This window comes from Artibeus jamaicensis, unplaced genomic scaffold, assembly GCF_021234435.1.
Source record: "Artibeus jamaicensis isolate MK-2021 breed Jamaican fruit bat unplaced genomic scaffold, CSHL_Jam_final contig_1284, whole genome shotgun sequence".
Classification (NCBI taxonomy): domain Eukaryota; kingdom Metazoa; phylum Chordata; class Mammalia; order Chiroptera; family Phyllostomidae; genus Artibeus; species Artibeus jamaicensis.
Window position 1 is genome coordinate 2,764,058 of NW_026521249.1, and position 12,170 is coordinate 2,776,227.

Consider the following 12,170-nt stretch of genomic DNA (forward strand, 5'->3'; position numbering starts at 1 on the left):
GTATGTACATAGAACTTAATCTTTGCCACAATCCTATGAAGTAAGAGGTATCACAAGCCCTATTTTACTAATGAAGAAACTGTGGTTTAGATGAGTTAAGTAATTTGCTCAGTCATATAATTAGTAAATGGCTAAATCTGGATTTGTCTAGCCTTCAAACCTACAAACTTATTTCACTTGGTGAGAATCTTAAAAATTTAGGCGACAGTTAACTCTTTTCCTTTTCTATGCACAAGTCTCCTGATATTTAATTTTTATCCATCTTTTTCTTTCCCTTCTCAAAAAAAGCCAACTTCCCCACATATCCTTCATTCCATTCATAGTTAGCTGAATGCTATGCAAAATCGTAGGTACAAAGGACTGACTGTATTGTAAGAAATCTGTGTATAAGTGGACCCAGGTAATTTAATCCCATGTTGTTCAAGGGTCAACTATATTATCCTTTGCCTTAAAGACAAACAAAAAACCCAAGAAAAAACAACAACAATCACCCCTGACCCTATATTCCCCTCTCACTTAATTTTACAGCAGCAGTCAATATTTACCATCTTGAAACATTCTCCTTTTTGGGGTTCTGTACCATCACTCTTTCCTTATTTATTTTTCTAATTCTCTAGCCACTACTTTCTTCTCTCTGTCACTGAATACTTTTTTTCCATCTCTAAATATGAAATTTCTTCAGGCCTTTATGTGAAGCTCCTTTTCTTTTCTTTGTACGTCCTCTTCTTAAATCACCTCATCTAGTTTTTCGATTTAAAATATTCCCAAATTTATATCTTCACTCCAGGTCTTGCCTCTGAATCCTATTATGTATTATATCAGTTTTCTCCTTGACAACTCCCCTGGAATGTCTTACAAACCTGTCAGACTTAACACTTGCCAAATGAAATGCTAGTTTCCTTGCTCCTTCCCACCTTTCTCATCTCAGGACATGGCATCACCCTTACATAGTTGCTTAGGCCAGACACCAGAAAATTACCTTTGATTCCTTACTTTCCCTTATTATTGCATGTAATTCATCATCAAGTCCTGTCTATCATATCTCTGATATATGTATCAAATAACTTTACCTGGCCTACAGATCACTCTAGTCAGTCTCCAAACCATCTCTCACTGGATGCTTTACAGTCACCAGCTGTTCCTACTTCTTTTGTGCCCCGCTCCAATTTATGATATAGTATCCAGACCATATTACAAAATGTAAATTGGATCACAGCACTTTCTTGCTTAAAATATTTTAGTGACTTCCATTGTGCTTCTAATAAAGGGCCTAGCCTAGAAGGCCCTATACAGTCTGGCCTCTGGCCCATACCTACCTCTCCAGCTTCATCGCAAACAGTGTGTCTTCGGTCCATTATGCATATCTGGGTTTACTTTCAAGCCTATGGACATGCTATTCCCTCTGCTTAGAAGCCTTCCCCACCCCACCCTGGCTGCCCCCAACTTATCCTTCTTGTCAAGGTTACCACTGACCTCTCTGCTGCTAATAGTGATGCTGACACATGTAGCACCTTTTCTTTCTATTCATGCAGAAAAATTTCAAGTTTCCCTACTAGGTCCTGAATTGCTTGAAGTCAGGGACAATTTCCACAATACATCTTCATATTCCCAGAGCCTAACACAATGACTGGCTTGTGCTATAGTGGGTGTTGAACAAATGCTTGAAAATGAATGAAGGTGCAAGCTGAGACCTCTTGGGAAAGATTGCTGCAGTAGTAACTCACAAACCTTCAGCAGTCTAGTGGACAGAAACTAGAATGGACATGAAGAGATAGGGTTCAAGGCTTGGCACTGGCAATAATTATTTGTTGTCAAAATTCTTCTGACCTTAGTTTCCTCATCTGCCCTATCTAATCACCAAATTTCAGTAACTCTAACTCTTATTTTAAGATTGAATTTTCCATTGCTGATATTGAATTCCTTAGCTCTCTACCCCCAAATTCCTTCTTGTGGGATGCAAAACTCATTAAACAAAATTTAATTTTTAAAAACTTTTAATTATGAAAAATTTCAGACTTAATAGGAATATAAACATCCATATATGTATCACTGACTTAGACAATTACCTACCCATAGCTAGTCTTGATTTATTCTTAGTCCTACCTACTTCCACCTCCCATTATTTTCAAGCAAATCATGGCTATGGTCTCACTTTATCTGTACAATACAAACTTCAGTATGTATTAATTGCTAGAGAGAACACCTCTGTTTCTCTAAATGAAGTGTTCGTTGAACAGCACCGTGCTCTTCTCGGGAACTGGATAACTACCATGATGATTTTTATTTCCTGGCTTACCTATAAACTGTGTAAATTCTTTGAAGGGGTGGGTGAGGGAGGGTGGATATTAGAGCACCCAGCTCAGGGCCCTGCCATTAACAGAGAGGATGAATGAAAAACTGTACTTGCTTTAGGTTTTTAATACAATCTTATCCTGAGAATCTAAGGCCTTGTCTCACCTCTTAGCTTCTGTTTGCTTCCTGAACTCATAGTAAAATTACGAGTTCAAAGCATTTTTTTTTTAAATACTTTTATTTTAGCCTGAGAAGACTTGACAAACAGGATGAACAGGGGGCGGTGCTTGCGGGGGCGAGGCCTTCACTCGGCCCCGCCCCGCGTGCTCCTTGCCCTCCTTTTCCTCCTCCCATTGGCGTCCCACTCTTCTTCCCGGCAGCCCTAGCGCCGGTTCCGCCAGTCCTCAAGATGGCGGGCGACAGTGAGGTGAGGTGTTTCCTCCTTCCCTATCTTGGTGTCTGAGTTTGCCCCTCCGCCTGAACGCCGAGGCGCTCAATCTCTTTGTTTTTCTTTCCCTACCCGCAGCCCGAGTCTGAGGTATTTGAACTCACGGACTTCACCACTGCTTCCGAATGGGAAAGGTGAGTCGTCTTATTGGTTATCTGTACCTTGGGCCTCGGCGACCCCTCGCCGTTTCCCCAGCATAGGCAAACCACACAGACTCCACTGCGGTGGGAAGAGTTAAGACCCAGGGGTCCCCAGGTCTCCACCTCTTCGCGTGTCTGGTCAGCTGCAGGCCTTTTCCTCGTCTGGCATCTGACAAGCCCCGGCCCGCCCCCCGGCAGCTAAACCCTTGAGACTCCGGCTCGCAAAGTTTTACTGTCACACCACTTCCCTTAGACCTTGGATGTTGCCCCCACGCACAAGCAGTTAGCGTAGCTAACACTCCGTACTGTTTTCATTTATGTTTAATTCGTTATCGGGAGCAGTAAACTTCGCCGCAGCTTTTTTCCCCTCACGAATAACATTGGTTTACTCATTTAGGTGGAAACCTTGAGTGTACTTACTTTGGTAGTCCGTCCGCCACACTCCCATCACTTCCATCCTGTCTTTTAGAATAACCTTTTCAAGTCTGCATAGGACTTTGGACGTTTTAAGTTTCCCATTTCAGTGGTTAATGTGCCCAGGGTTCCTGTACTATCCAACCAACTCCGTGGAACAGCCGAAACTGTTGTATCACTGAAATTAATTGAAAGCCAGGTTTGTGGAGGAGTGATGGCTTAGATCGAGAAGTTTTGTGTTCCATGTTACACAAATCCTCCTGTTTTGTGGGTTTTGACTTTTAGTTAGCTTGCTGCAACATTTTATAATTTTTCTGGTTGGGAGAGGAAATTTGTGGATGGCATGTCATGAGGTAACACAGGAATATAAAATATCCCTGCTGGAATAATAGTTTGACCTTTGGTACCTTCCAAAAAAAGAAAAGTCAGTAACATCACAATACTGGCATTGCTTTATTGAGCAGGTACTGTGAGTCTAGAATTATGCTAATGGAAAAGAATAAAAACAAAACAGAAAATAGTTAAATTGTAAGCTAATTGGTACTATTAACATAGTAGTTTAAATAAGGATGATATTTTTGTGGATTAGAATTGTTGGAGATGTTTTGGTAGAAAAGATAGAAAATGAACTGGTCCTTGGAAGTAGAAAGTAGTTGCTTAGACTTGAGAAGATACTGAAATGATTAGAGATAGGTGAAAACGAACTTTTGGGACTTCATGAAGAAATGTGTTACTGCAGCAAAGGTTATCTACTCAAGGGAAATGCCTGAGATTAATAAAGAAGATCGGACCAGATTATGGACAGCCTCCAAACCTATGTAAAGAAGTCTCTAGATTTGGTGCTGTAAAACAGGGATTCTCAAACTTCAGTATGCATTTGAATCTTAGTTTCTGATTATGTCTGAGGTGGACCTCAAAATTTGCATTTCTAACAAGTTCCCTCCCAGATGATGTGGATGTTTCCCATTGATCAAGAGAACACACTTAGAAAAAAGCCAATAAAAAACAACAGTGAAAGACACTTGATTTTTAGAGTGGCAAAGTGATGTGAGAGTTGTTTCAGAAGATGAAGTAAAATTAAGGCAAGTGACTTCGACTCATAGTTCAGTTGGTGATTTAGAGACTGGAGAGAAAGGATGGAAGGGAGGAATGCTAAGACGTTTCAGAGAAGATTTAGAGATACACTTGATGAAATACAAAAAGTAGAAAGATGCAAACATAGAACTGCAGTTTCTTTCCTGAAACAGTGAAGGTAAGAAAGTGGCAAGGTGAGAAGACTGCAGTTACAGGCCTGATGAATGTGAAATAATAACTTGATGTTTTGAAGGTAGTTAGAAAAATGCAACCTGAATCTTGGGAGGATGAGAGTGGGAGTTAGTGAGGAAACATCAGAGTATAGAATGGAAAATAATCACTTTCCCCAGCTAAGTATTTAAAATATCCTGAAGTGGAATATTAAAGTCCTTCAGTTCCTTGCATACAAATAATTGTTATGCAGTTATGAGAACTACCACAGATAGGAGATTTGATTATTGACTTTTATGCTCTTGTTTCTGGAGTGAAACTACTGTTTTATGATTCATGGGAAGGTGTTAAGACTTTGAAGACTTTTAAACTTTGAATTTAATGTTTGAGTGAGAAGTTCTTGTCAGTATGTTATGAGCCATACAGTTAATTGAGAGGACTGACTAGAAGCCCGTACTGTTGATCATTTTATCTACTGAAGAAATATTTATTGAATGCCCATATTTCAAGCACAATTCAGGACATTAGGGATGTGGTGGTCAATAAAAACAGATGATTTCTGCTCTTTCTGAATTTACAGTGTAGTGGAAGAGACAGACATGAATCAAATAATAATAGAAATGAGCCTGTAATTACAATAGAAATAAGAGCTGAGAAGGGGAGTAAACCTGGTCTTACAGCAGCATATAGCCATTAGACCTGATATAGAATAAGGAGTCAGAGGAAATGACCCTTCATTTAAGATCTGGAGAGCTTTCAAGGATAAAGGTATTAAATTTTTGTAGTCAAATCTCAGTGCTTCAGGGTAGAGTTCAATAGTAGAATTAAAAAGAAAGAAAAATCACCTGTAATCCTACCATCATTAGATAGCTACAATTAATATTTTGAGAAAATTTCCCATCTACATGTGTTGTAAACTTTTCATATTAAACCATATTACTACTTATATAGTTTCTATTTAACATATGAACATTTATTTCTTCAAATGATCTTTAAACTGTGATTACTAATGGGCACATATTATTCTATCGAATGGATATACCATTGATTTACAACTGTTTGCTGCAGTTGAACATTAAGATAGGTTCCCTTTTTTTTACCTTTTTAAATGCAGTGTGCATTTCACATGCAAAATTTTGCTTACATATGGATACACTTTTATTATTAAATTTTTATTCCTTTCAAAAAACATGTTCACTTAGTTCTATAGCACTCATTTCCAAGACTGATAATGGCCTTTTCAGTGAACCTTCATAAAAGTGAGTTAGTATATTAATGCCTTCAATTTTAAAGAGGAATTACTTAGAAGGTTCAGCTGACTAATAACAAGTGATTTATCATTGCTATCTTACAACAGAAATGTAACTATTGATATGTAATATTACTGAAGAGAAAACCTGATGCTTTATATTTTGACTAGAAGTAATACTAGCAATACTATGTAGGTATTTTAGGAGAGCAGTGCTGTTGTTATACTGCATCATACTCTTACAGGAGAAGTCAGCTTCTTAGAGTAATAACAAGTCTTTTGAAAGTGTCTTTTAATATGTACTTAACATTACTGAGATTTGACAGTTTTCATTTGCTGATATTGAACATGTTGCTTGTCAAATTCATTCTTTTTTTAGTAGGTTGGCTTGATCATTAGATTTAAAGATTAGTGAATAGTTATAAAATCTGTTTGTTTTTCCTTAAAGCTGACAAATGTACTTGTGTGTTCTTGCCAGATGTTCCTTAAAACTTGTTTTAGTTTAATGAGCAGTGTTCCTAAATAATGTCTTCCTTGGGAGAAATACTAGGGAATTCCTAATTCTTTAAAGGAAAAGTTAAATAGATCATCTATTTTGAGGATAGGGAAGAGATTATAGGTTTCATAATTATCTTTAATAGTATCATGTTAGTCTGTCATTTTACTTCTCTCAGATTTATTCATTTTATATTGACAGTTTTATTAATTCTTAATTTATATTTTATAGTAGGCAGAATGCCCTTGTTGGGTAAGCAGTAGACTTAAAAATCAAAATCTAAGAATTCTTGGGTTAAAGAAAATTATTATCACTTTCATTCCACATTGGTAAAGTAGACTAACAATACTAAACTTACAGAGACTTCTCTGATAAAACTGTTAAATAAAAAATACTTTCTAAAAGAATTGTATAACTGCAGTAAAAAATACACAGTCCTGTATTTAGAAAGGTTTTTTTGCCCCTTCCTAGGTTTATTTCCAGAGTTGAAGAAGTCTTGAATGATTGGAAACTGATTGGAAACTCTTTGGGAAAGCCACTTGAAAAGGTCAGATCTATTTGCTGGTGTGTCTAAATGAGTAGTTACTTTGAAACATCTATTTTTAAGCTCTCTGCCGCATTTGGTACCTTTGAGTTACATGTTTTTTTTAAAGTTATGTATCATCTATGAACATAAAATGCTATCTGGAAGAATTTGGATCTGAATCTCTGGCAAATAATATATGTAAAATTTTGTATGTATAATGTCATTCTTTGTGAGTGGTTTTGTTTTTCCTAACTTCTCTCCGTCTCCTTTAGAATGTTAGAAAATCTTTTTGTTGGTCAGAGAGACATTGCAATTACCAGTTTCTTGGGTAGAGTATTTTGTGTAACTAATGAGGAAAATTTTTGGTCTTAACAAGCAACTGGCTGTCATTAGCAGCTATTTCATTCAATTTTTTTATTTTACAAAACCACTATAATAGTTGTTCTCTCCAACCTGCCCCCAGCATGCCCCTTTTTAACCTCATAGATGTTTGGAGTATAAGACTGAAAAAATATTCAAAGTTGAGGTGGAACTCTAATTCTGTAATCTAAGATACTGACAGTTTTACTCATAAACTATGCCCAAATGTTTACTGAAGCATGTACTCTGAGAATAAACCTAGATTTTTCTGTATTTTTGTGAAGGGAACTAACAATTTGATTTATGCTTATGTAGATGCTCCATTTATTAAATTCTTTTAAGGGAAAATTGATTGTATTTGTTATAAATCTGTTATTAACTTCAATTTACCCATCTGTAAGGAAGTCTTAGTTCTCAGTATTTGCTAGGTTTTTTCACTGTAAGGGTGATGTTAACAGAATTTGAGACTATTAAAGCGTTAGGATATATTTATTTAGCTGTACGATAAGAGTAGAAAAAGTAACACTACACGTAGAAATCATATTTAAAGATCTGAAATATGTAGAGTAAATTGGTTTGCTATAACCAATGATTTAAAGTATGATTACATTTTGAAATAAAATGTGAAGTTCTCAATCACAGATCATTTATTACACTTGAAACAAATACCTAACAGCAATTGATATAGATGTCAGTAAGATTGAAAGCAAAACAAGCTGGGTATAACTGAAATGGGAAATGATTTGCATCACCAAAAAGAGCTAAATTGGGTATTTGCGAACTCCGCTATTCCTCAGTTCTATGTTTTATACATATTTACTATGTATCTGCTGCGTGCCAGACCTGAAGACAAAGTGAGCAAGATTCATGTAGTCATTGAACACAAATGCTCATGAGAGAGAGAAGTAATATACAAGTAAACAAGTAAGGTTAAAATTTTAGATGCTATATTCAATTTTTGCATATAAGTTGGGTAATTGTATTTAAAATAGGTAGTAGCATTTCTGACACCAGGTGGTAGTGGCTAGAGTGTAGATTATAGATTTTAGTAAATAAAATGAAAACAAATTTCAAGGTGAGTGAACTGTAACAACGATGGATAAGATTCAAGAAAGTATAAAGGACGGATTATTCAGCAAAGAAAAGGAAGGTAGAGAATGCTTTTATAAGATATTTTACTTTATATGAAGGACAGTGATTACAAATTCTCTTCGTTAAGGGAGAATTAAGAAAAATTATTTTTAAAAAACCTTTATAAAAACTTTTAAACATAATTTAATGAACCCCCATGTGCCTATCATCCAGTTTTAATAATTAATATTCTGCCATTTCTTGCCTCAGTAGTGCCTCTATCACCTCCCCACCCCTACTAGATTTTTTAATAATTGGTGTTTTGGGGGTAAAATTCACATACATTATAATGCACACAAAACTGCTTGCTTTTGACAAAAATTTTACATCAGTGTAACACTCCTCAGTCAAGGTTCTGGACATTATGCTCATCCCAGAAATGTCTCAGTGTCCCTTTCCAGTTAATTCCCATGCTCCTCACCCATGACCCCTAGGCATTTACTGTTCTTTTTTTTACCCCCCTCTTTTAAATTGTAGATTATTTTTGCATGTTCTAGAATTTCATATGTATGACATCATATAATACATACTTTGTGCCTGTTTTTTAAAACATAATAGTTTTGACATTCTAAGTTATTGCATATAACTATTTTGTATGAATATACCACAAATTGTTGCAGTTGTTGACAAATGTAGCCTATGATGAATAAAGCAGAACATTCTTGTATGAGGCATTTTGTAGATATGTTTTTATTTCTCTTAGGTAAATACTTAGGAGAGGATATGTAAGGTCATACGATAGTGTATGCTTAACTATAAGAAACTGCTGGAGCATCTTGTACCATTTTACCCACCCCCTCCTCCCACTCCCACCAGCAAATGTACGAGAGTTTGGGTGCCTCTGTGTTCTCACCAACAATTGGTTTTCAGTCTTATAAATTTTGTCAACCTAATGGGTATATAGTTAGTGGAAATAATTTGTATTTCTGTGGTGAATATTGGTATTCATCACTTTTTTCATGTATATGTATGTCCTTTGAATCTATTTGTGTTTTTTATCCCTGTTTTAAGTAGGGTTGTGTGAATCTTTTAGTTTTTCTATATATTCTGCTTTTAAGTCTTTTTTTTATTTCAATAAATTTGAATTTATTTTTTTAAAATTTTTTTATTGATTATGCTGTTACAGTTGTTTTATTCCCCCCTTCATCTTCATTCCCCTCCACCCTACCCCCGATCCCCACCATTTCCCCCCCTTTAGTTTATGACCATGTGTCTCAAGTCCTTTAGATTCTGTATTTCCCATGCTATTCTTGCCCCCCCCATCTATTTTCTATCTACTGTCTATGCTACTTATTTTCTGTACCTTCTCCCCCATCTCCTCTTCCCACTCCCCTGTTGCTAACCCTCCTTGAGATCTTCATTTCTATGTTTCCACTCCTGATCTAGCTGTCCTTTTAGTTTGCTTTCGTTTTAGGTGTGGTTGTTAATAACTGTGAGTTTGTTGTCCTTTCACTGTTCATGTTTCTTTAACTTCTTTTTCTTAGATAAGTCCCTTTAACATTTCATATAATAAGGGCTTGGTGATGATGAACTCCTTGAATTTGATCTTATCTGAGAAGCACCTTATCTGTCCTTCCATTCTAAATGAAAGTTTTGCTGGATAGAGCAATCTTGGTTGTAGGTCTTTGGATTTCATGACTTGGAATACCTCTTTCCAGCCCCTTCTTGCCTGTAAGGTCTCTTTTGAGAAATCTGCTGACAGTCTGATGGGGACTCCTTTGTAGGTGACTGTCCTCTTAGCTCTTGCTGCTTCAAGGATTCTCTCCTTCATTTTAATCTTGGCTAATGTAATGATGATGTGCCTTGGTGTGTTCCTTCTTGGGTCCAACTTCTTTGGGACTCTCTGAGCTTCCTGGATTTCCTGGAAGTCTATTTCCTTTGCCAGATTGGGGAAATTCTCCTTTATTATTTGTTCAAATAAGTTTTCCACTGGTGGCTGTGCCTTTCCCCTTCTGGTACCCCTATAATTCAGATGTTGGAACGTTTAAAGATGTCCTGGAGGTTCCTAAGACTCTCCTCATTTCTTTGAATTCTTGCTTCCTGACTTTTTTCTGTTTGGCCATTATTTGCTTTCTTCTGGTCCACTCCATTGATTTGAGTCCCAGTTTCCTTTTCATTGCTATTGATGTCCTGTGCAATTCCATTCATTTCAGTTAGTTTCGCCTTCATATATTTGTCTAATTTGTCGGTATAATCAACCAGTTCTGTGAGGATCCTGATGACCAGTGTTTTAAACTGTGCGTCTGAGAGTTTTGCTATTTCTTCATCGCTTAGATCTATGGGCTCTGGGGCTTTGAGAACTTGTGACATTTTTGGTCTGTTCTGGCCCTTTAAGTATGAGAAGCGGTGCCTTCGACTCCCAGGTTGCTGGGTTGTGACGCTGTATGTGGGGGCGTGGTCAGAGCGGGGAAATGGCAGCGCCCTCTACTGCCGCTTGCCACGGGGACCGCCGGGCCCGGTCCAACCGCCCACTCCCTCGCCTGTCTGCTTGCGCACAAATGGGCGACCACAGTCAACACGCAGCACCGCTGCACCGCTTCCCCGCTGTCTCCTCCGCGGTCGCTTGCCTGGTGGCTCGCTCGGTCACTCACTAGGTCCAACCCTGCGCCTGGATTCCGTGCGTCTGGATTTTACGCCTGAGTCCCTCTGACCAAGTTTTCCTGTGCAACCCCTCACCAGCCACTGGTTTCGCCCCTTACCGGTCAGGCTGAAGAATTTGTTGTTAACGGACTTCTGAAAAGTTCAATTTTCCGTGTTCTGGCTGTGTTTTCTGTTGCTAATATTTAGTTGTCTCTAAACTTGGTTGTGTGAGAAGGCACGGCACATCCACCTATGCCTCCATCTTGGCGGAAGTCCTGCTTTTAAGTCTTGACTCAGCAGTTTTGCTGGGGTTCGAAGACATTCTTTTTATGCTTTCTTCTAGAAACATTATCACTTTAGCTTTTATTTAGGTGTATAATTCATCTTGAACTAATATTTTATATGATGTGAGGTAGGGAGTTGAGGTTCACTTTTTCAATTCTATTTTATTATGCTATTACAGTTGTCCCAATTTTCCTTCTCTCCCTCCCCCCACCTAGCACTTCCCTGCTTCCTTGGGCAGTACCCAAGAGTTCAATTTTTTACATAATGGGTATCCCGTATATTCTAGAATCTTCTGGAAAACACTTTTGTCCATTGAGTTACTTTGTCAGTTGAACTAAGGGGTCACCTCTGAACTCTATATTCTGCTCAGTTCATCTGTTTGACTATCCTGATGTTATTCGGTTGTCTTGACTGCTATATTTTAGGGCTTCCCAATCTTGAAATCATTGAAATTTTGGGCAAGACTGTTGTGGGGATGTGTTGTGGAGTATATGATATCTAGTAGTATCCCTGGCCTCTACCTACTAGATACCAGTAGCACCCTCCTAGCGATGACAACCAAAAATGTATCTGGTCATTGACAGATGTCCCCAAAGGGCACATTGCCCTTAGTTGAGAACCACTGAAGAGCTCAATAGTAAATCTTCAAGTTACGTAGTTAGTGTAAATTCTGTAGCTTTTGTTATTTTCCCAAGACTATTTTGTATATTCTAGGTCCTTTATGTTTCCATTGTGAGTTTTAAAATAAAATTGTCAGTTTTTGTAAAAAGAATGATTATGCTGGGACTATGATTGGGATTGTGATAAATTTATAGATTATTTTGGGGAAAAGTGACATTTGACAATCTTGACACTTCCAATGATGAACATAGCACATCTCTCTATTTAAGTCATCTTTAATTTTTCTCAGCAGTGTTTGACAGTTTTTAGTGCAGATCTTTCATATCTTTTGTTAAATTATTACTAAGTATTTTATGTTATATGATGCATGGTAAATAAAATTT

The 12,170-nt window shown here is 37.3% G+C and overlaps 1 protein-coding gene across 4 annotated transcripts in view; it reads left to right on the top strand.

Annotated features, from left to right (window-relative positions):
• Positions 1 to 2,679: 2,679 nt before the first annotated feature.
• Positions 2,680 to 12,170, top strand: part of RAB3GAP1 (RAB3 GTPase activating protein catalytic subunit 1) — a 120,179-nt gene continuing 110,688 nt past the window's right edge. For 3 of the 4 annotated variants that reach the window (XM_037167194.2, XM_053666855.1, XM_053666873.1), the window contains exons 1-3: positions 2,680 to 2,719; positions 2,819 to 2,874; positions 6,756 to 6,831. In XM_037167194.2, the coding sequence (XP_037023089.2) occupies positions 2,702 to 2,719; positions 2,819 to 2,874; positions 6,756 to 6,831 (150 nt within the window). In that variant the 5' untranslated portion in view covers positions 2,680 to 2,701. The remainder of the gene's footprint in view (positions 2,720 to 2,818; positions 2,875 to 6,755; positions 6,832 to 12,170) is intronic. The other variant, XM_053666864.1, reaches the window with a different exon arrangement.